Below are 24,948 nucleotides of genomic sequence, written 5' to 3'. Positions count from 1 at the left end.
TTTTAGTGGGGTTCTTTTGGATTAGTTTGGTAATCTTGTTTCTCTAAATCCATTGGATGTTAGTACGTTTGTGAGAGTGTGTAGTTCTAGGTGTTGTTCATCAGCTAAGCATTTTGTTCTAGAGATGAGTGTCTTGGCTACATTGATCTGTGCTGGGTGGTGTGAAATGCATCAGATAGCGGTTTGTGTGTGTTTCGGTAGATGGTGTGTCCCCATTGGGTTTCTTGTAGACTAAGACATCTAGGAAGGAAGTTGGTTAACTTCTGTTTCTGGTGAACTGTATTTTGGTGTCTATTGATGAACAGCTTTCCGTGAAGATTATGAATGTCGCTCATCTGAGCCAGAGTGGGTTTGTGATCAGATCTAGTGCTTGGGTTTCAAAGTGTTCCATGTGAGGTTGGCAATGACAGGTGAGATGATCCCTGGTGCCCAAATATATGTTTTATGGGGCAAATAGTTTGCTTTAGTTTGTCAAGATTTCTGTTTATAGGTGAGGAACACCTGCTTGAAACTGCTTGGAAGGACCTCATAGGTCTTTCTTGATTTTTGGATCTGGCAGATCCTTTGATACAGTTCTCTTCCTTCCTTCCTTCCTTCCTCCATTCACCCATCCTTAGAATATAGTCCACGTTCCCTGGAGGAGGGGATGCATTCCAGAGGGGCAAGAGACAACTACTTTAGATAGTTTGTGTATGAGAAAGAGGCTGAAGACAGCTCCTCCTCAACAGTTCCCACAATATATGTTTTATGGGGCAAATAGTTTGCTTTAGTTTGTCAAGATTTCTGTTTATAGGTGAGGAACACCTGCTTGGAAACTGCTTGGAAGGACCTCATAGGTCTTTCTTGATTTTTGGAGTCTGGCAGATCCTTTGATACAGTTCTCTTCCTTCCTTCCTCCATTCACCCATCCTTAGAATATAGTCCACGTTCCCTGGAGGAGGGGATGCATTCCAGAGGGGCAAGAGACAACTACTTTAGATAGTTTGTGTATGAGAAAGAGGCTGAAGACAGCTCCTCCTCAACAGTTCCCACAATATATGTTTTATGGGGCAAATAGTTTGCTTTAGTTTGTCAAGATTTCTGTTTATAGGTGAGGAACACCTGCTTGGAAACTGCTTGGAAGGACCTCATAGGTCTTTCTTGATTTTTGGATCTGGCAGATCCTTTGATACAGTTCTCTTCCTTCTATACAGACATCATGGTATTAATTGCCTCCATCGCTGTGCTGGCCGCTGGGTCACAGGGGAACGTTTTTGCCACCTCTGCACTCAGGAGTTTGCGCTTCCTGCAGATCCTGCGCATGATTCGAATGGACCGCAGAGGAGGCACCTGGAAGCTTCTAGGATCGGTGGTATACGCCCATAGCAAGGTGAGAATCTGAGACCGGAGGAAACTCCCCGTTGTGGAAGATCTTTCTGCAGTCAATCTGAGCAGCCAAATCGGTTGCGTTTTGTTGGAGACAGGTTGGACTTCAATTCCCAGAATCCTTAGAACAGCACAAAGGATTCTGGGAACCAAGAGTTAGCAGATCCTGGAGGACTCTTTTATGGGACAACCAATTTTAAGGGCAGAGAAGATTGAACGGTGGGAGGAGCTAAATGGAGGAAAAGTTATATGTTTATGACAGTGGTGACTTTCAAAATTTTTTACTACCTGTTCTGTGGGTGTGGCTTGGTGGGTGTGGCATTGCTTGGTGGGCATGGCAGGGGAAGAATACTGTAAAATCTCCATTTCCTCCCCATCAGCGAAGAAATCCAACAAAGAATCATTCCCAGAGAGAAATCATCCAGATGCCCTAAGCTCACGGCCTCCCAAGATACACAAAGAAGGAACCCCACTCAGACCCATAGTCAGCTCCATAGGCTCACCTCTACAAAACCTAGCCAAATTTCTCGCCAAACAACTACAGCCCTATGCAGAATCCATCGCTCACACGTAAAAACTCATTCCAGTTCATAGAGATCATAAAGAAACAAAACTTACAGCCCAGCGACCTACTCGTGAGCTTTGATGTCATATCCTCTTCACCCAAGTGCCAATCAAAGAAGCCTTGACAGCTATCCAAAACAAATATAACCCCCAAGCACATACTAGATCTGACCAACCACTGCCTATCCAACACATACTTCATCTATAACGGACAAAATACAAACAAATAGAAGGCGCACCCATGGGATCACCCTCTCACCTGTCATTGCCAACCTCTACATGGAACACTTTGAAACCCAAGCACTAGAAAAATCTGATCACAAACCCAAACTCTGGCTCAGATACGAGACGACACCTTCATAATCTGGCCACACGGGAAAGAAAACTTGAAAACTTCCTCACACACCTCAATAGCCTACACCCCAAAATACAGTTCACCATGGAAACATAACACCACTCCATCTGTCTACAAAACCCAATGCATCTACCAACACACAAAATCATGCACTGCAACTCATCTCTAGAACAAAATGCTTAGCTGACGAACAACACCTAAAACCGAACTACACACTCTCACAAACGTACTAACATCCAATGGATTCCAGAGAAATAAGATTACCAAACTAATCCAAAAGAACCCCCACTAAAACCCAAGACAGAGAGCAAGAAAATGGCACAGCCCTCCTCCCATATATAAAGGCACCACAGACAGAATCAGCAAGATCCTCCACAAACATAACATCAAGACAGCATTCTGCACAAACCAAAAATATCCACCATCCTAAGAAACCCCAAAGACAAAATTGAGTTAGAAAATCAAGGAGTATATGAAATCCCATGCACCGCCTGCCCCACCACATACATTGGACAAACCAACAGAAGAATAAGTGCACGATTGAAGAACACAAGAACTCATTCAAAAAGAGGAACCAACTTCTTCCTGGTCCAACACTTTAAAGTCACAGGACACGATATTGACTTTAAAAGACCAGAACTATCGCCAAAACTGAACACTTTAACAACAGAATAATCCTTCAATTCTGAACACCATGATCACACTCTGGCTCCTACCTCCCCCCCCTCACACCTGCAGTTCACCATGGAAACATAACACCACTCCATCTGTCTACAAAACCCAATGCATCTACCAACACACAAAATCATGCACTGCAACTCATCTCTAGAACAAAATGCTTGGACGACTCACAAACGTACTAACATCCAATGGATTCCAGAGAAATAAGATTACCAAACTAATCCAAAAGAACCCCCACTAAAACCCAAGACAGAGAGCAAGAAAATGGCACAGCCCTCCTCCCATATATAAAGGCACCACAGACAGAATCAGCAAGATCCTCCACAAACATAACATCAAGACAGCATTCTGCACAAACCAAAAATATCCACCATCCTAAGAAACCCCAAAGACAAAATTGAGTTTGAAAATCAAGGAGTATATGAAATCCCATGCACCGCCTGCCCCACCACATACATTGGACAAACCAACAGAAGAATAAGTGCACGATTGAAGAACACAAGAACTCATTCAAAAAGAGGAACCAACTTCTTCCTGGTCCAACACTTTAAAGTCACAGGACACGATATTGACTTTAAAAGACCAGAACTATCGCCAAAACTGAACACTTTAACAACAGAATAATCAGAGAAGCCATCGAGATAGAAAACGCCCACACAGCATGAACAAACGAGATGATACCTCCCGCCTACCAGCCATTTGGAAACCTGCCCTTATTGACAAACGTGTCCCTAACACGAGGAATGACACCAGACCCACACTCACGAGGTCCACACAGGATGTCACCACCACACATCCACCCAGAAAGCACACCCAAACCCACACTGATCAGGAAGCACGACCAAGGACCAGAAGCCAGACCGCAGCTGCAACATTAGCCATTTCAAACCCTCCAATCCATACATGCAGCAGACTGACACCCACTACGAAGATGTAGCACCACGAACACGAAGCCAAACAGCAGCAGTGCAGCTCACCAGCTCAAATCCCCTGCAGCACAGATTAGACTGAGCACAACCAAGCCCCCACCCAAACAGGACACACCCCAGCCAATCAGAGCACAAAAACCCCATCCAATCAGAGCACAGCCAAGCTCCCACCCAATCAGTTCAAACCCCACTAGCAGTTAAAAGGAAGAAACAGCTGCATCACACATTGCTCCCAGAAGCCTGAAGCTGAAGCCTGAAGATGACGAATGAGACTTCGAAGCGTCGCCAAGACACTTACAATTTTACACGGGAGAAAACCCGAACAACCAAAGACCTATATACAAACACCCGTGAAAACCTCAGAAAACAAATATATATATATATATATATATATATATATATATATATGTAGGTCTTTGGTTATTCGGGTTTTCTCCCGCGTAAAATTGGAAGTGTCTTGGCGACGTTTCGACGAAGTCTCATTCGTCATCTTCAGGCTTCAGCTTCGTGCTTCTGGAAGCAAAACCCGAATAACCAAAGACCTACATACAAACACCCGTGAAAACTTCAGAAAAAACACACACACACACACACACATATATGTTCTGTTTCCCTCCCCCCAATACTCCCAGCAAAGAGTCAGTCAGAGGCCTTCTTTTCTCCTTTTATTTACATAGATACATGTCCTGGCCACGTCTACCCACGGGCCTGCCAAGTTTCTGGAGATAACGAGGAAATTATAGATAAGGCCAGAATTACTCATGAATATATTCTTCCCTCCATTGATACAGTTTGCCCGCGCCAATTCATTGCTTTGTCCAAGACAAAAAACCAGGAAGTCCCGCCTCCTATTTATAGTCTCTGCAGATGTCACTGCATGACAATTATGACTTGGCTTTCCCCCAACACTCCTTCTGCTGCGCACGCCTGCGCAGCCTTGCATCACTCCAAAACTGTTCTTGGGGCGTTGCCAAATCAGAAGAAGGCTCCAGGGAATCAGGTCTTGCCGGCCCCTCCTCCTCCCTTTGAGTGGGTGCCAGGGAGGGAAAGGGCTCAAGAGAAGCAGGGCTTGCCAGGTCTTCTCCCTCACTTTCTGAATCATCCGAGTCCAGGAGTCCGGGTCCAGGAACCCTGGTCACAACAATATATATATATGAATGAATAAATATATATAAGGTGTAATTAAATTGCTGTGTCATTGGAATGAGACTAACATTTCATTCAAATACAGGTAGCCCTTGACTTACAACCATTCATTTAGTGACCATTCAAAGTTGCAACATCACTGAAAAATGTAACTTATGACCAGTCCTCATACTTGCAATCTTTGCAGCATCCCCACGGTCACTTGGCAATGGTTGCATTGTCCAAGGGTCGCATGATCACCATTTGTAACCTTCTCAGCCAGCAAAGTTAATGGGGGAAGCTGGATTCACTTAATGACCATGTAATTCATTTAAGAACAGTAGTGATTCACTTAAGAACCAAAGCAAAAAAGGTTGTGAAATCGGCTTTGCTTCACTTAACACCTATAGAATTACTATAAAATTGTAATAATTCTGGTCCTAATTGTGGTCGTAATTTGAGGATTACTTGGATATGATTTTTCTCATGCTCTAAAATTATTCTTTATTTATTATGTCAAATTGTATCATCTTTTTTCTCTTGTCTGTATGTGTGTTTGTGTGTACGCATTTACAAACAAATTTTGGATAGCTTACGAACAGTTGAAGCTAATATGAAAAAAGAAAAGGGGAAAAAAACAATACAGCAATATATATATATATAAAAAAAGGACAAACAATATGAAAGCCTATAAAATATATTGCGCTCAGGGAAAATGTAATTACATAGTTGAGTTTGAGACAGGTCTGCATAAAAGTTGAATGTTCATATTCTTTTGAATTATGAATCTATTACAGGCAAATCAATGGCCAGGTAGTGCAGCTGCCTTTTTCCTTCTCATTGCTAAGAAATTAGTTCTTGAAGCTTGAAAAGATATAATTTATGTCATGCCAGATTTAAGCCCTGATATTATGTACAGCTCGCTACAGATGCAGATTATGTCTGTATGATTAAACTGAAATATACTTCTATTTCCTTAAAATGCTGCTGGAGGAAATGTCCTCTAACTTCCTACAATGCGAAGCGCTTATATTTGTGTCTCTCCTCTCTTCTTCTCTCCTGTCCTGTCCTGTCCTGTCCTCTCCCCTCACCTCCCCTCCCCTCCTCCCTCCTCCCTCCTCCCTCTTTCCTCTTCTCTCTTCCCTTCCCCTTCCTCCTCCCTCCCTTCCCAGTGTAGAAATCCAATTTTTTTTTACTATCGGTTCTGTGGGCATGGCTTGGTGGGCATGGCAGGGGAAGGATACTGCAAAATCCCCATTCCCTCTCCAAATACCACCTCTGGGGCCAGCCAGAGGTGGTATTTGCCGGTTCTCCGAACTGCTCAAAATTTCCGCTACCGGTTCTCCAGAACCTGCTGGTTTTCATTCCTGCCCTCTCCCCTCCCTTCCTTCCTTCCTTCCTTCCTCTTCACTTCCTCCTTCCTTCCTTCCTTCCCTACTTTCCTTCCCCTCCCTCCCTCCCTTCCTCCTTCCCTTCCTCTTCCTTCCTTCCTTCCCCTTCTTCCTTCTCTTCCTTCCTTCCCTCCCTCCTCCCTCCTTCCCTTCCCTTCCCCTTTCCTTTCCCTTCCTCCTCCCCCTCTCTTCCCTTCTTTATTTTATTTATTTATTTATTTATTTTGTCACACAGTATATATAAGCATAAGCATGAAGTTACTATACAATATATAAGCATATATGTAAGTATGAGTATGTAATAACTATATTAATTGGATATAACGAAAGGAAACAATAGGACAAGAACGGTAGGCACGCTTGTGCTCTTATGCACGCCCCTTATAGACCTCTTAGGAATGGGGTGAGGTCAATAGTAGACAGTTTTTGGTTAAAGCTTTGGGGATTTTGGGAAGAGACCACAGAGTCAGGTAGTTTGTTCCAAGCATTAACAACTGGGTTACTGAAGTCATATTTTCTGCAATCAAGATTGCAGAAAATTCTTCTTCCCTTCTTCCGTCCCCCTCTTCCCTTCCTCCTTCTCTTCCCTTCCTCCTCCCCTCCCCTCTTCTCAAGAGTAAATGTGCATATTTGGGGTGAAAAAAAGCTGTTTGGGGCATGGCAAACAGACGTTGGGTGGTGGGGGGGGAGAAACCTGGATGTAGAATGGTTGCCCTTGTTCTTCCTGCTTACTGAAACATGGCGTCACAGGCCCAGAGATCAGTTTCTCCCCAATTAAGCTTTTCTCTCTCTCTCTCTATTTGTTATCACAATTGGCAACCGGTGCCTACAATGCCTTGGTCATTCAACTGCCTGAATTGCCATTAACCCATCCTTTAATCGTGGATCTCTATCTTTAGATCCTTTGATTATCAGCTATTGCTGGAGATCTGTTTATGGGCTATGCCTATTCTGAGGTTATTTGTCTGTGATCCGTGCTTGGATTCATTCTTTTTGTTATGTACTTTGTGTCATTCTGGATGAGTTGGGTGAGTGTAGCAATTAGTATTTAGACCTCCTGGTACACTGCGTAAAACTGGCTTTCTTTTTTTTTATTGGCTCATTTTTGTCTGTCTGGATGCTTTTGGAAGTCTGCTCTGGATCCTCTGTGTTTTTATTTATTTTATTTTTATTCCACCTTCCTTACTTATAAAAGTAATGATTGTGGAATAAAAATCAAATCAATAACTCAGGGTAGCAAACATACCTGACACGCCTTCCTCCTCCAGTTTTCCCCACAACTATGAGGTGGGTTCGGCTTAGAGAGAATAACTGGCCCAAAGTCACCCAGCTGGCTTTCTTGCCTAAAGTGGGACTAGAACTCTCCTGGTGATTGGCCCAAAGTCACCCAGCCAGCTTTTGTGCCTAAGGTAGAACTAGAACTCACTGTCTCCTGGTGGTTGGCCCAAGGTCACCCAGCCACCTTTCATGCCTAGGGCAGGACTAGAACTCACAGTCTCCTGCTGATTGGCCCAAAGTCACCCAACTGCTTTTCATGTCTAAAACGGAATTAGAACTCACAATCTCCTAGTTTCTAGGCCAGCAACTTCACCCCTAGACCAAACTGCTTCTTGCCACATGTGTATCCCTCCCTTTTATCTCATGGCATGGCTATCACAATAATATTTTTTTCCTCCACTGGAGCCGAGGACCGACGAATAAGCAGATGTGGGTAGAGCAACATCCCATAGCTATTTATTCTTCATTTCTCTCTTTCTCTGTTTGCAGGAGCTGATCACTGCTTGGTATATTGGATTCCTGTGCCTAATTTTAGCCTCCTTCCTGGTGTATTTGGCTGAGAAAGGAGAAAATGATCACTTCGATACGTATGCAGATGCCCTATGGTGGGGCCTGGTGGGTATCTTTTAACGCTATGAATTTGGGGCCATCAACAGTCTCAGAAATACTGGTAATCCTTGGCTTACCATTCGTTTAGTGATAATTTGAAGTTACAGCAACTTTGAAAAAAGTTTCTTATGATTATTTTTCACATTTACAGCGTCCCCAGGGTCACTTGATCAAAATTCATGAGGCCTGGCAATTGGCTCATATTTATGACGGTTAGAGCAGGAGTCCCCAACCCCTGGTCCTTGGACTGGCACTGGATCACAGCATGCCAGAAACCAGTCTTATCTAATCAGTCTCCTGGCTGTGGCTCGTCCCCATCTCCAAGGTCATTCCCACATATTATTATTGTTCAGCTGCTAAGTTGTGTCCAAGTTGCTTCCGGTTGACGTTGCGGCGAGAACGGCTGAAAAATAGCAGGCTCCGCTGAGCCTTGCGAAATCCAGGCAGTAACCGCTGTCGGGAGACCCTACTAGTGGTGAAGGAAGGAGAGGTTCTTCGCTGACCACGAGGAACTAGCAATTTCCTCGTTAGGTCCGAAGCAAGTTCTCCCGAACGACAGCAGGGACGATGGCCATTTTTGGCAGTCACAAGCTGGGACAACTGGGACAACAAGATTTGTGCTGGAGCGGTTTGTGGACAGAGGATTGAAACTGGGTGAGATAATTACCAACTTTTACTCTAAAAATCTGATTTAAGTACAAGAATTTTAAAAGATAACTTCCAAGCCTAAGAAAGTGGTGATTAAATACACAGAGAGGAAAAAACACAACAACTGAAAATTAAGAGTTGTGTCTGATTCTTCATGACCCCACGGACCACAGCATACCAGGCCTCCCACTGTTCTCCACTGTCTCCTGAAGCTTGCTCAAAAATTCATGTTAGTTACATTGATTGACCCTATCTGACCTTTCTCATCCTCTGCCGTCGCCATCTCCTTTTGCCTTCCATCTTTCCCAACATCAGGATCTTCTCCAATGAGTTTTCTCTTCTCATTTGTCCCAAAAGTGTTTTTTTTTTCAAAAGGCAACTGGATTTTTTTTGTTTTTGCTTGAAGAGGTTTCGCTTCTTATCCTAGAAGCTTCTTCAGTTCTGAATGAATGGTGGAGAATGGAAGGATTTATATTCCTTGCAGTCATTGGTCATTAGCATTCTTTGAAGACACATTCTGGACAGAGAGGACCATTGGTTTGAAAGAAGGATCAAAGAGGCCATATATGTTAAAATTGAACAGCCCTCTCTCAACAGAGGGGGAGGGATATGATACCACCCATCTCCTGTTTACAACACGGTCCTTTCGGCACTTCCAAAAGGCTCCACACCCATTTGCACTATTCAGGTGACCTTGGGGGCACAGATAAACCTCCAAGTGGCCTCAACAACTCTCAGAGAGAATACTAATGACCAGAATATAACTCCTTCCATCCTCCACCATGCAGCCAGAACCGAAGAAGCTTCTTGGATAAGAAGTGAAATATCTTCAATCAAAATATTTCCAAGACCAAGAAAGTCCAGTTGCCTTTAAAAAAAAAAAGCATTTTAGTGACAACCATGACCAAGATGACTGAGAATCTCCATAGACACTCTTCTCCTTTGGTGGCCAAAGAATTTGAGCTTCAGCTTTAGTATCTTATTTATCACATACCTCCAATGCTTGTTTTTAATGCATAGGCTGACATATGTCCAGCAGGTTCCTTTGATTGTACTCCTGCGCCAATATTAACTTTGAAGATTCCATTCAGTGGCCTTTGTTTTCCTCCAGATCACTCTGACCACCATCGGCTACGGGGACAAGTATCCGCAAACCTGGAACGGGCGTCTCCTGGCAGCAACCTTCACTTTGATCGGGGTTTCCTTTTTTGCTCTCCCAGCAGTAAGTAGCAATAGCAATAGCACTTAGTCTTTACAGTGCTTTACAGCCCTCTTTACAGAATCAGCCTCTTGCCCCCAACAATCTGGGTCCTCATTTTACTCACCTCGGAAGGATGGAAGGCTGAGTCAACCTTGAGCCTGGTGAGATTCGAACTGCCAAGTTGCAGGCAGCCGGCAGGTGGAACAATTAATCAGTGGAACAGCTTGCCTCCAGAAATGGTGAATGCTCCAACACTGGAAGTTTTTAAGATGTTGGATAACCATTTGTCTGAAGTGGTTCCTGCCTAAGCAGGGGGTTGGACTAGAAGACCTCCAAGGTCCTTTCCAACTCTGTTATTCTGTTCTGTTCTAATCAAGGAGAGAAGCAACCCAGAATTCAGGAGAAAATTCCTGAGAGTAAGAACAATTAATCAGTGGAACGGCTTGCCTCCATAAGTTGTGGGCTGTGGGTTTAAAATCTCACTTGAGGTTTTTAAAAAGAGATTGGACATGTTCTGTCCCCTCCCGGCCTCAGCCACGCGAGATGGCTAAACGAGCCAGTAATTGAGTTCACGGCTACTATCAGTCCTGGCAGGGAATCTGCAGCTGCCTGCCAAAGTCTCCGTTTTATCTTGGGGTTGCCAGGCAACCAGGAAGTCAGCAGTCCAGGCCGAATGTTCAGCTCACTTCTCCGAGTCAAAGAGTTCAGCTCAATTTTTGCTCGTCACGGAGCAGAACAGCGGCCAGGACTGTTTTTATATTCTGTGGGGTGTGGCTCCGTGACTCAGCACTTCCTAGGCCTGCCCCACCCCTGCTTCTGTTGTTCCCGCCTCTCCTGCCTATGAAACCTAGGGTCCAGCCAGGCCTGATTGCCATCAGCCGGGTCTGGAGGCGTGGCCTGGGGGGGAAGAGTCAGGGGACGGAGGCCTCGTTATCTCCTCCACCTGGCCTGCCTCTGGCTCTGGAGCTGAGCCAGGGAAGCCGGTGCTCCTGAGGTAAGTCCTGATGGCCCTTCCGCCTCACTTTCTGAGTCACTTTCTGGCAGGGGGCCCGGCTGGGGGGGGGGCACAGACACAACAGGACACTTGTTTGAAATGGTATAGTGTCTTGAGCATGTGGCTGGGCTATAAGGCCTCCAAGGTATCTTCCAACTCTATTATTCTGTTAATTCTGTTAATTTAATTTTCAGGGAATTCTAGGTTCTGGCTTCGCCTTGAAAGTTCAAGAGCAGCATCGTCAGAAGCACTTTGAAAAAAGGAGAAATCCTGCAGCTGGTCTAATTCAGGTGAGCCAAGAGAAAGTGGGGTGGACTTAGGAAAGACCAGATCTCCGAGGAGAGAGAAATGGATCAAGAAAATGCTGAAAGAGAATTGATTCAATAGCCTTTATTGTCATTTATGGGCCTCTGATGGCTCAGCAGACGAAGTCTGTCTGTTATTAACACAGCTGCTTGCAATTACTGCAAGTTCCAGTCCCACCAGGCCCAAGGTTGACTCAGCCTTCCATCCTTTATAAGGTAGGTAAAATGAGGACCCAGATTGTTGGGGGCAATAAAGTTGACTTTGTATATAATATACAAATGGATGAAGACTATTGCTTAACACAGTGTAAGCCGCCCTGAGTCTTCGGAGAAGGGCGGGATATAAATTCAAATTAAAAAAAAAATTGTACATTCATGCTGCAAAACCTTCTAGAGCTGGGGTCTCCTGCTCTTGGCAATTTAAGACTTGTGGACTTCAGCTCCCAGAATTCCTCAGCCAGCCTATAACTCACTTAACAACCAGATTGCATATCAACATAAATTCTAGCCACTAGAATTGTGAAAAGTGAGGACTAGCTCTACATCAAAGATCATGACAATGTAGCTTCTCCCCTGCAAAATCAAAGTTAGCAACAGCAATAACACTTAAACTTATATGCCGCTTTACAGTGCTTTTACAGCCCTCTCTAAGTGATTTACAGAGTCAGCATATGGCCCCCAAACAATCTGGGGTCTTCAGTTTACCGAACATGGAAGGATGGAAAGCTGAGTCAACCTTGAGTCTGGTAAGATTCGAACTGCCAAATTGCAGGCAGTCGGCAATGGGCAGAATTAGCCTGCAATACTGCATTCTCACCACTATGCCACCACCAAATCAACTTTATTTTATTTATTTATTTATTAGAATTTGTCAAACAAAAACGAGAACAAGAATACAATGAAACAAAAATACAATGACAGGGACGATAGGCAGGTTCTGACAGGTTCTGGAGAACCGGTAGCGGAAATTTGGAGCAATTCGGAAAATTTTGCAGTATCCTTCACCTGGAGTAGCCTGGGAATGGAGATTTTACAGTATCCTTCCCCTGCCACACCCACCAAGCCACACCCACAGAACAGGTAGTAAAAAAATTTGAAACCCACCACTAGATTGTTCACACGAGTATTATTGCGATTAAAACAGAAAATTATTCATAAAATCATTATTTCCTTTTTTCATTTGTTTGAAATCACATCTGCCTCTCCTTCCTATATTCTCTCAGGCTGCCTGGAGGTTCTACGCCACTAACCTCACCCGAACCGATTTGCACTCTACCTGGAATTACTACGAACGGACCGTCACCGTTCCCATGTACAGGTGAGCATTTCATCCGGGTGCATGATTCCTCTACAACAGGGGTCTCCAACCTTGGCAACTTTAAGACTTGTGGACTTCAACTCCCAGAATTAAATTCAACTCTGGGAGTTGAAGTCCACAAGTCTTAAAGTTGCCAAGGTTGGAGACCCCTGCTCTACAAGTAGTCCTTGGCTTACATCCATTTGTTTAGTGCCTGTTCAAAGTTACAACAGCACTCAAAAAAGTGACCGATGACCATTTTTCACACTTACGACCGTTGCAACATCCCCGTGGTCATGTGATCAAAATTCAGACGCTTGTAACTGACTCGTATTTATGACGGTCCTGGAGTCGCGGGATCCCCTTTTGCGACCTTCTGGCCAGCAAAGTCGACAGAGAAGCCAGATTTACTTAACTATTGTGTTACTAACTTAACAACTGCAGTGATTCGCTTAACAACTGTGGCCAGACAGGTCGTAAAATGGAGCAAAACTCACTTAACGACTTTTGGTTAGAAATTTTGGGCTCAGTTGTGGTCGTGAGCCAAGGACTACCTGTATTTCTATCCATTTTGCTTATTTATTTATTTTTGTTACGTTCACCAAAATGTTATGTTCGCATTGTGTTATTATTATTTTTTTAAACTCACTGGAGAAGTTCTCTTTCTGTTGTTTTCAAATGCTAAAGATTTAGATTTATTTCTCCATTGCATAGATTGGTTTATATTAATTTCTTTTTCTTTTCTTGCACATTCATGTTTCTCCGTTGGCCATCGTCTTTATTTTTCTGCGCCCGTTTCTCGGTGGGTATTGTTTTCTGACAATTGCCATGTCAGGAGCCTGAAGACGGTTTGAAAGGCTGGCCTTGAAAAGTAGGTAAAAAATAAATAAATGACAACAACCCCTTTTTCCAGTTTTTCCCCCACATGACTTTTCTCTCCCTATGTCATCTAGCATTTTGACCTGTGCTGTTTTTTTTTTTGTCCACAATGTGGAAAATGAATTGTGGCACATCCTTTCTGTAAATGTAGATTCCTTCCTGGAACAAGCTAGAACTGTGATAGGGAACCTATGGCCACAGGTGGCACATGGAGCCATATTGGTGGGTACACGAGCTCAGCTCCGTTTTTGGACCTTCTGGGCCTACCAGAAGTAGGGAAACAAGCCGTTTCCGGCCTCCGGAGGGCCTCGGGGTGGGTTGGAGTGGGGAAAGCCCTTTTCGCCCTCCCCAGGCTCCTAGAAAGGCTCTGGAGCCTGGGGAGGGCAAAAAATGGACCCATCGTGCCATTGCGTGCCAAAAACCGGGTGTGTGTGTGTGTCATGAGTTCATGCGCGGGAGGGCAGGGTGCATAGAATTATGGGTGTGGGCACGCACGCGCCTGCCTCCCCCCCCCACGCTCCCCGTGCTTTTGGCACACAATGGCAAAAAGGTTAGCCATCACTGGTTTAGAACCGTGATGGCGAACCTAAGGCGCGCATGTCCGAAGTGGCACATGGAGCCCTGTCGCCTGGCACATACAGCGTCGCCTGTTTTCGAGTTTCTGGTGCGCTTGCACGGGCAATGATTAGCTGGCCTTAGTGCATGCAGCAGTGCCGGAAACAGGAAGAGCTGGTCTTCCATTTTCCTGCGTGATCATGCACGCCAGCCAGCTGATCGTCACGCGCCCATGCGCGCCAAAACCTGGAAAACTAGAACCAGAAGTTCATTTGGCCAGCACGCATGCGCCCTGAGCAGCTCCTCTTTCGGGTTGCGGCCCAGACGAGCACGTTCCCTTTCGCTCTCGGTGCTGAACAGGTTCGCCATCCCTGGCCTAGAGTTCTATTTCTAAAGAAACTTTAAGATGGGTGGACTTCAATTCCCAGATTTCCCCAGCCAGCCATACTGAGAATTCTAGGAGTTGATGTCTGCTCATCTTAAAGCCACTAAGTAAGGTTCAGAAACACTGGCCTAGAATAATTAAATAAATAATTTTTAATTTTTTTAAATTTTTAAATTTTTCGAATTTTAATAATTTTAACTGGGGTATTTTATTTATGGGTCAAATTTGATGGTTTTAATTTTCGGCCATTTATAGAATAGGTTATTTTAACTGTGGTTTTAATTTGTATATTGTACTGTTTTAATCTGGCTGTACACCGCCCTGAGTCCTTCGGGAGAAGGGCGGTATAAAAATCTAAATAAATAAATAAATAAATAAATAAATAAAATAAATAAAATAATTTCAGTTTCTAACAAGAAATTAAATGGGGATCAGAACATATTTATTTATTTATTTATTTATTTATTTATTTATTTATTTATTTATTTATTTATTTATTTGATTTTTTATACCGCCCTTCTCCCGAAGGACTCAGGGCGGTTACAGCCAACATAAAACACAATTATAAATAGAATTAAAAAACATTTTAAAAATCTTATTCAAATTGGCAAACCCCATTTAAAATAGAATGAGACTATTGCCTTATACACTGTAAGCCGCCCTGAGTCTTCGGAGAAGGGCGGGGTATAAATGTAAACAAAAAAAAAACAACCTATAATAAAAGTGATAAAAACCCCAATTTAAAACCGTAATGTATCAGGCCAGCCCTGCATGGTGAAACAGAAAAGTCTTGAGTTTGCGGCGGAAGGTCCGGAGGTCGGGGAGAATCGTAGCCCCAGAGGAAGCTCATTCCATAGGGTAGGTTCTTGCTCTCCCCCTGGGGGTCGCCAGCCGACATTGTTTGGCTGACGGCACCCTGAGGAGACCCTCCCTTTGTGAGCGCACAGATCAGTGGGAGGCTGTCGGTGGCAGCAGGTGGTCCCGTAAATAACCTGGTCCTGTGCCATGGAGCACTTTAAAGGTGGTAACCAACACCTTGCCTAACATAGTTTCCAATTCTTCATGAAAATAATCTCCAGGCAGAATGGTGATCACAGAATGACGCAACCTTCTCTAGTAACTGTCTTCCAGGTGTGTTGGAACTGCAGTTCCCAGAATTCCTTGGATTGTGCTGAGGAGGAATTTTGGGAAGAGACGTTCTGTGAAGAGAACAAGATTAGGGAAAGCAGCCATAGATACAAATCAAATTGAATGACTCAACTGCATTAAGAAAGCTTAGCTGCATTAAGAAATGGTTGTACTTGATTGAGTTGGTGATATTGGATATTTGTAAATTATTTTTTTGTGGAATGAGAAAGGGGCAGAATCTGGCTGTTTGTATGTAGGAGCTAAGCAATTTTGGGTCTGATTAGTATAGGATGGGAGGCCAAATTAGGAAGATTAGAAAAAATTACAAATTAGAAGAGAAAAAAATAGAAATTAGAAAAAATTAGAAAAACTGCCAAAAAGTAACAATGAAATAAAATGAACAACATCACAATACTTTTAGAGAGCAAGTTTGATGTAGTGGTTAAGGTGCTAGTTTAGAAACCAGGTGAGAGTGAGTTCTAGTCCACTCTTAGGCATGAAAGCCGACTGGGTGACTTTGGACCAATCATCAAGGGACGGTAATTTCTAGTTCCACCTTGGGCCAATTATCAGGAGATGGTAAGTTCTAGTCCCGCCTTAGTCATGAAAGCCCGGGTGAGTTTGAGCCAATCACCAGGAGACAGTAAGTTCTAGTCTCACCTTAGGCATGAAAGCTGACTGGGCGACGTTGGATCCATCACCAGAAGACTGTGAATTTCTAGTCCTGCCTTAGATAGGCATGAAAGCTGTTTGAGTGATTTGGGGCCAGTCACTCTCACTCAGAGCAATCCACCTCACAGGGTGGTTGTTGTGGGAAAAATGGGAAGAGGGAGGTTTATGTTGGACTGTGAATGTAGAGACTCCGTTTCATCTTTAGGTTGGGAAAAACAGAGGATAGAGTACAGAATAGGTGGTATCTGGCTATTATGGGAAGGGTCTGGTTACCCTGGAAGAACACAGATCAAGCACAAGCCAGGAGAGGGTTAGACTAGAAGACCTCTGTGGTCCCTTCCAACCCTATGCTTCTATGGAAGCCCCATGGCGAATCCTGTTGTGACCCAGGCCCAAGTAGGTAGTAGTAGGTAGTAGCAGTCAGTTCAAAAACAAACAGACTTTATTAGAACAGCTGAGAATTAACTCATTCTCAGCGTAGTCCGAACTAACTCAAAGCAAATTCTTCATAACACAATTCTTCACTCTTATCACCAACCTTGGTCTAATTAGGCAAACTGCCCAAGGCTTTTCTTGGCAAAAGTTCAAAAGCAGAAGACGCCGACAAAAAATAAATGCAGCAAGACAAGGAGCAAGGCTATCAACGTTGTTTTCTGGCAAAGAGCCCAAACACCGTTGCTGGTCTTTTAAGCCTTATGGGAGGGGCCAATCATCTCTTGGCCCTACTCCCGAGTCGTCCTCTTTGTTTGAGCTGCTCTTGCCTTCTGGCAGCTCTTCTCATGCGTGCATTAGGAACAGGCTCCTTCTGTTCCTCTGCCTCCCTACTGTCAGCCTCTGAAAGCTCTGGAGTCCACACATCATTCCCACATGGCCCTGGCCCCATCTCTGCCTCTGATGCAGAGCCCGCATCCGGGCCTTCCCCAGCCTCCAGGACTGGCCCATGTACTTCCTCAGCCTCATCACTGTCTGACTCTGCTGCCAGCTTTGCAGGCTGCTGGTGGACCACAACAAATCCCTTCATTTCAGCCTAACCCTGAAAACAAGGGGTGTTTTTTGGGGGATAAATTTGAAGGCCGCCTTGGATCCCGAAGAAAAGACAGCATAGACACACAATCAAAACAAATCAGTGAAAAATGTACCACATTCCAACTTTAAAGAATCAAAACAATGGTCCAATATCTTCTTTTCCTTATCTGTGAGGAGTTGAGTGCTGCACTGAAAAAGTTTTGTTAAATTTGGAAGGCAACCACACTGTAATCTAAAAGAGAGGGACATCAGGAGATTGGACTAGAAGACCTCCAAAGACTCTTCCAACTCGGGTTATTCTGCTAGGAATCCAAAGCAATTGTCAGGCTGCCTCTGATTATATTTAGGAAGGAATTACACCTTGACTTCATTTGAAAATAAAGAAAAGTACTTTTACTAAATACATCCGGACAACAGCAGTGTAAAGTTGGATCTGAGACAAAATATGGCTAACATTCCATATCCCCTCGTTATTCCCTCCTCCCCACAAGAGGTCAGGCAGGGCTGGTCCAGTGCCAGCTCCTTCTCGCCCCCCATGGTAATCTTCTTCCGCAGGTCTCTGGCTGTTAATCATCTCAGGAATGCAGTGTTCGTTGGAAAGCCTGTGCTTTCATGCTGATTTCAAACCGTTACTCCCCCCTCCCTTTGTTCTTATGTCAGACAACACTCTTAGAATTTAGAATTAGAATTAGAATTTTATTGGCCAAGTGTGATTGGACACACAAGGAATTTGTCTTGGTGCATATGCTCTCAGTGTACATAAAAGAAAAGATACGTTCATCAAAGTACAACATTTACAACACAATTGATGATCAATATATCAATATAAATCATAAGGATTGCCAGCAACAAGTTATAGTCATACAGTCATAAGTGGAAAGAGATTGGTGATGGGAACTATGAAACGATTAATAGTAGTGCAGATTCAGTAAATAGTGTTACAGTGTTGATGGAATTATTTGTTTAGCAGAGTGATGGCCTTCGGGAAAAAACTGTTCTTGTGTCTAGTTGTTCTGGTGTGCAGTGCTCTATAGCGTCGTTTTGAGGGTAGGAGTTGAAACAGTTTATGTCCAGGATGCGAGGGATCTGCAAATATTTTCAAGGCCCTCTTCTTGATTCGTGCAGTATACAGGTCCTCAATGGAAGGCAGGTTGGTAGCAATTATTTTTTCTGCAGTTCTAATTATCCTCTGAAGTCTGTGTTTTTCTTGTTGGGTTGCAGAACCGAACCAGACAGTTATAGAGGTGCAAATGACAGACTCAATAATTCCTCTGTAGAATTGGATCAGCAGCTCTTAAATGGCCCTCTTCTCTTAACCTGATTAGGATAGTAATATAATTTAAATCCATGAGCTATTTTACATTACACATAAAACCCATTGCAATCTAACTACTGAATATAAAAAGTACAAAAGGAAGTGAGGATTGGAGTGGAGGCTGACATTCGGCCCTCCTGCAACAAGGACGTTAGTCCTGGAAAAGGAAGTGAGGATTGGAGTGGAGGCTGACAGTAATCTTCCTTCAGCTCCTGAGAAGTGGCACATCCAAGCTGACAGGCTTAGAAAGATTTCATATTTGTGCATGATGTCAAAACCAAATGCTTAATCAACTCCCAGGATTCCCCAGCTTCCCACGAGTGCTTTACCAGAGAAGACTTAAAACTCACAATTACAATTGAAACGAGCAAGCAAAAGGCATAGAACAGTGATGGCGAACCTTCTCGGCACCGAGTGCCGAAAAGGGAGTGCGTGCATTTGCACACACTTCACACATGCATGCTCTTTGGGGACGCACCCCGGAAGAGAAGCTGCCAAGTCTTGCCAGGCTCGCGCCGGAAACCAAAAGTTCATTTCCCAGCGCGTGCATGCGCACCGACCAGTTTGTCTATTGGCTACTGGTGCACACGTGTGCGTGATGATCAGCTGGCCGATGCGCATGCACACAATGGAAACCGGAAGAGCAGGTTTTCTAGTTTCTAGCAATGCCACAAGCGCTAAAAAAAAACACCAGCTGATCATCGCGTGCACATGTGGGCCAGAAACCCAGAAGAGGAATGGGCGATGCCACATGTGGCAGCCGACATAGCTCCGCATGCCACTTCGGGCACCTATGCCATAGGTTCGCCATCACGGGCATAGAATATCTGGCTTTTTAAAATATAGGTAAAAAAACCCAAAATGCACAGGTACTGTGTATGTGGTACCCTGCTCAATAGTAGTAACTGTGAGAGGGATCTTGGAGTCCTAGTGGACAACCATTTAGATATGAGCCAGCAGTGTGCAGCAGCTGCTAAAAAAGCCAACACAGTTCTGGGCTGCATAAACAGAGGGATAGAATCAAGATCAGGTGAAGTGTTAATACCACTTTATAATGCCTTGGTAAGGCCACACTTGGAATATTGCATTCGGTTTTGGTCATCACGATGTAAAAATGATGTGGAGACTCTAGAAAGAGTGCAGAGAAGAGCAACAAAGAGGATTAGGGGACTGGAGGCTAAAACATATGAAGAACAGTTGCAGGAACTGGGTATGTCTAGTTTAATGAAAAGAAGGACTAGGGGAGACATGATAGCAGTCTTCCCATATCTCAGGGGCTGCCACAAAGAAGAGGGAGTCAAGCTATTCTCCAAAGCACCTGAAGGTAGAATAAGAAGCAATGGGTGGAAACTAATCAAGGAGAGAAGCAACTTAGAACTAACGAGAAATTTCCTGACAGTTAGAACAATTAATCAGTGGAACAACTTGCCTGCAGAAGTTGTGAATGCTCCAACACTGGAATTTTTTAAGAAAATGTTGGATGACCATTTGTCTGAAATGGTGTAGGGTTTCCTGCCTGGGCAGGGGGTTGGACTAGAAGACCTCCAGGGTCCCTTCCAACTCTGTTATTATTAAATAAGAAAAACAGCAAAGATAAAACGAATCTGGATACTTTTGACAATAAAAATTCCATTTTGGCAATAAAAGGGACTGAGAAAAGGATTATTCAAATGTGCTGGTTTCCGCCTAAATTATATCACATTCTTTTGTGTTTTTTCAGGTTAGCAAGAAAGGGTCATTTAGGGAACACAAATTATGGAAAATCCCCACCAATAGGCCCATCTGGAGATATTCCAGAATCCTTCTTATTGAAAAACAAGCTGTGTAATTTGTCGGCAGATGACTCAATATGGAATCCGAAGATTTGGGATGTTTTCTTGGATGCTGAGCAAAACGAAATAGGTCGGGTTTCCAGATCGGTGTCTTTTATTAATGTAGAACCATTCCTGGAATAGCAATCTGTAAGCTTGACTGTTTCGATCAGAAAATAACAGGAGGTGCCTCTAAGAAAATTAAATGAACAAACAGACAGACAGAGTCTTGGTTGGGGTTTTATAAGGCCGTTTTCTCTGTCGGTTCTCATTTTTTAAAAAAATGCTTTAGAAGTTTGGTTCAGAGGGCGTTAAAGTGAACAGCAGGAAAATGCAGATAGTCCTCAATTTACGGTCACAACCGAGGCCAAAATTTCTGTTGCAAAGCAAGACAGTTGTTAAGGCCGGTGAATAGCGCAGGCTGGTAAAAGCCTGTTATTAAGAACACAAAGCCTGCAATTACTGCAGGTTCGAGCCCGGCCAAGGTTGACTCAGCCTTCCATCCTTTATAAAGGTAGGTAAAATGAGGACCCAGATTGTTGGGGGGGCAATAAGTTGACTTTGTAAAAATATACAAATAGAATGAGACTATTGCCTTATACACTGTAAGCCGCCCTGAGTCTTCGGAGAAGGGCGGGGTATAAATGTAAACAAAAAAAAAAAAGCGAATTGATAACGACCTTTCTGGACACAGTTGTTAAGTGAATCACTGCAGTTGTTAATTTAGTAACCCGGCTGTGAAGTGAATCCGGCTTCCCCATCGACTTTGATTGTCAGAAGGTCGCAAAAGTGACCCCGGGGTACTGCGACCGTCATAAATATGGGCCAGTCATCAAATACCTGAATTTTGATCACGTGACCATGGGGATGCTGCAACGGTTGTAAGTGCGAAAAACAGCCATAAGTCACTTTTTCAGTGCTGGTGTAACTTCGAATGGTCACTAAATGAACTGCTGTAAGTCGAGGACTGACTGTATTATGAATACGCGCACGAAACGGAGTTGGTGTTGCTATGCCTTGCTACGATGGAGGTTCTTGTAGGAAAAGGTTGGGCTGAGAGAGAGAGTCACCCAACTGGGTTTTATTCCTAAGGCAGGAGTAGAATTCACACTCTCCTAGCGATTGGCCCAAAATCATCCAATTGGCATTCATGCCTAAATCAGGACTAGAACTCACCATCTGTCAGGGTTCCAAGGAACACCCCCAACGAAATAAAGCTCTGAGGCTTGAGGTTCCTCAAAGTTCCAATTTATTAGAGATGTCATGTTGGCACAGCTGGGAAAACCTGAAACTGAAAGCTTCCAGGTTTTCCACACCCAGTTCATAGTTCACAGTTCACAGCCCTGCCCCACACCCACAAGTTCATCACATTGTCCAATCAACTCTTCACACTCAATTGGATACAGTCTTCAGGCAGTCTCCATCAGACGCAGGATAAAGTCCTTGAATACGGAATGTTGTTATGACTAACTTCCTACCGCTCCAACAACAACAACCCCCTCCGAACTTCCCCAGCTAAAATATGTGGCAGTGAAGAAGCAAAAAGAAAATTGCCTTCCAAAACTGACACCATCTCCTCCTTGGGGATTGACCCAAAGTCACCCAATTGGCTTTCATGTCTCAGGTCACACTAGAACTCACAGTCTCCTGGTTTTTTTGCCTGGTTCCTTAACTACTAATACCGGTTTGCAAATGTGAGCGTGCGTGCATGCGCTTTGCTGGGGTGCGTGCCTTCCGCGCATGCACCTGGCTTCAAAAACGTGCCTAAATAGAATGCCATAGAGCCGGGGTAAGTGGGCGGGTGGGCCCACCCACGATTTCCGCTGCCGGTTTGGGTGAACCGGTCCGAACTGGCTTAATACCACAAATGGGCTGCCTTTGCACCTTTTTTTTAAAATTTGAATTTATATCCTGCCCTTCTTCGAAGACTCAGTGTGGCTTACATTGTGTTAAGCAATAGTCTCATCCATTTGTATATTATATACAAAGTCAATTTATTGCCTGCCCAACAATCTGGGTCCTCATTTTACCTACCTTAGAAAGGATGGAAGGCTGAGTCAACCTTGGGCCTGGTGGGACTTGAACCTGCAGTAATTGCAGGCAGCTGTGTTAATAACAGACTGCATTAGCCTGTTGAGCCACCAGAGGCACCTAAAGCACCATATGATTTTTTTCAGTAAGAGCCAAATAGTTTTGTCTCCTTTTTTCAAAAAACAAAACAAAACCAGATCAGGAATCCTGGATGAAGCCCAAATTCTGGATGAGTGTATACAAGACGATGCAGTTCAATGAAAGCCTGTCGGATGTGACCGATTTCACGAAGCACAGGGAAAAGCCATGGTTCACTTGGAGTTTATCAGATAATCACAGATCCGCTTTCTGGCCTTGTTTAATCTTTTTCGCTTGCTTCGGCACCCTGGCTATGCCGAGTGTATTTTGGAAGCGTTGATATAATCACTTTGTGCATGACTGGCAGGAAAAAAAACCCCTTGATCTATTTTTACAGGACTTCTCGGGCACCTAAGCTAAGCTGAGCTCTGTCCTTTGAATAATTGATTGGGGTGGTAAATTTTTAATCTCCTTCAGAAGTCCTCAGTAATACAGTTGTTGTGATCAAATTCACTTCCGGGAGAAAATGCTGCATTTCCACAGGGGCTCTGCTTCTCTCACTTGCCTTTCTGGTGGTAGAGAAGACTTTTTTTTTTTTGTTTGTTTGTTTACATTTATACCCCGCCCTTCTCCGAAGACTCAGGGCGGCTTACAGTGTATAAGGCAATAGTCTCATTCTATTTGTATATTTTTACAAAGTCAACTTATTGCCCCCCCAACAATCTGGGTCCTCATTTTACCTACCTTATAAAGGATGGAAGGCTGAGTCAACCTTGGGCCGGGCTCGAACCTGCAGTAATTGCAGGCTACTGTGTTCTTAATAACAGGCTTTACCAGCGTGAGCTAAACCGGCCCATTTGGCAAGTGAAATGTTATTGTTAGTAACAAAGTCCTGTTCGACCCATCGCGACCCCATGGACAACTTTTCTCCAGGCCTTCCTGTCCTCTACCATCCTCTGGAGTCCATTTAAGCTCACGCCGACTGCTTCAGTGACTCCATCCAGCCACCTCATTCTCTGTCGTCCACTTCTTCTTTTGCCCTCAATTTTTCTCAGCATTAGGCTCTTCTCCAGTGAGTTCTTCCTTCTTATTAGGTGGCCAAAGTATTTGAGTTTCATCTTCAGGCTCTGACCTTCTAAAGAGCAGTCAGGGTTGATCTCCTCTAGGACTGACCGGTTTGATCGCCTTGCAGTCCAAGGGACTCGCAGGAGTCTTCTCCAGCATCATAGTTCAAAGGACTCAATTCTTTGGCGTTCAACCTTTCTTATGGTCCAACTTTCACAGCCATCCATTGCAACTGGGAAAACCAGAGCCTTGACTATACGCACTTTTGTTGGCAGAGTGATGTCTCTGCTTTTTAGTATGCTGTCTAGGTTTGCCATAGCTTTCCTCCCCAGGAGCAAGCGTCTTTTAATTTCTTGGCTGTAGTCCCCGTCTCCAGTGATCTTGGAGCCCAGGAAAATAAAATCTGTCACTACCTCCATTTTCTCCCCATCTATTTGTGGCATATACATTTAATAAATAAAAATGCATAAACTGGGTAGGCAAATCCTGGCCAACTGTTAAATGAGAATGGATGGACAGAGTTTGCGTTTAAAAGCTTGGAGAATGTTTTCAAATTCTAGAATATGGGTAAATTTAGGAGATGTTCTGGGCCATGTTTTAATGGGAGGCCACTGGGTGATATATTTGGCTGGACCAGGCAATCATAGAATGTATGACTTTGCCATTAAGTCTAGCCCCAACTCAGTTCAAGAATCCCATAAACCACCATTGAGAGGTAGTCATCAAATTCCTAGAGATTTAGGTTGATTTTTCCCACTGAACTGCTGCTCTTACCAGCCGGATATTCCTCTTAATATTCATCTCCTTCCTTAATTAAAAAAGAACCCAACAACGTGAAAAGGCCATAATATTCCAACCAAGAACATGACATGAGAATAATAGAATAACAGAGCTGGAAGAGACCTTAGAGGTCTTCTAGTCCAGCGGTCACCAACTGGTGGTCCATGGACCACTGGTGGTCCACAAGAAAATTTTGGTGGTCCGCAGAAAAATTATTTGCATTTTTTATATTGCACTAAATCAGGGGTCCTCAAACTACGCCCCCTGGGCTGGATACGTGCAATGAACACTTGTGTTGCTGCAGAGAGTCTCCCCCTTTGGGGTCTTTGTGTGTGTGTCAGAGGGGGACAGAAATTCTGACTTGGGGTCTGCTTCAGCCTCCTGGTGTGGGGCTTTGGGCGAAGGCTGGAGGGAAGCGCTGCTGGTGACGAAGAGTCAGAGGTCCTTGTTCCAGTAGGACAGCATCACGGCCTGGAACTAG

At 44.1% G+C, this 24,948-nt stretch overlaps 1 protein-coding gene across 6 annotated transcripts in view; it reads left to right on the top strand.

Moving 5' to 3' along the window:
* The window catches only part of KCNQ2 (potassium voltage-gated channel subfamily Q member 2), a 171,963-nt gene that overhangs the window by 74,499 nt on the left and 72,516 nt on the right, over window positions 1-24,948 (top strand). For all 6 annotated transcript variants that reach the window (XM_058175679.1, XM_058175680.1, XM_058175678.1 and 3 more), the window contains exons 5-8: window positions 8,178-8,303; window positions 10,057-10,167; window positions 11,335-11,430; window positions 12,669-12,763. In XM_058175679.1, coding sequence (XP_058031662.1) covers window positions 8,178-8,303; window positions 10,057-10,167; window positions 11,335-11,430; window positions 12,669-12,763 — 428 coding nt within the window. The remainder of the gene's footprint in view (window positions 1-8,177; window positions 8,304-10,056; window positions 10,168-11,334; window positions 11,431-12,668; window positions 12,764-24,948) is intronic.

The sequence above is a fragment of the Ahaetulla prasina genome, chromosome 3 (genome assembly GCF_028640845.1).
Source record: "Ahaetulla prasina isolate Xishuangbanna chromosome 3, ASM2864084v1, whole genome shotgun sequence".
Classification (NCBI taxonomy): Eukaryota; Metazoa; Chordata; class Lepidosauria; order Squamata; family Colubridae; genus Ahaetulla; species Ahaetulla prasina.
Note: the sequence above shows the minus strand (reverse complement) of the source record. Positions and strands in the feature narration are given on the sequence as shown.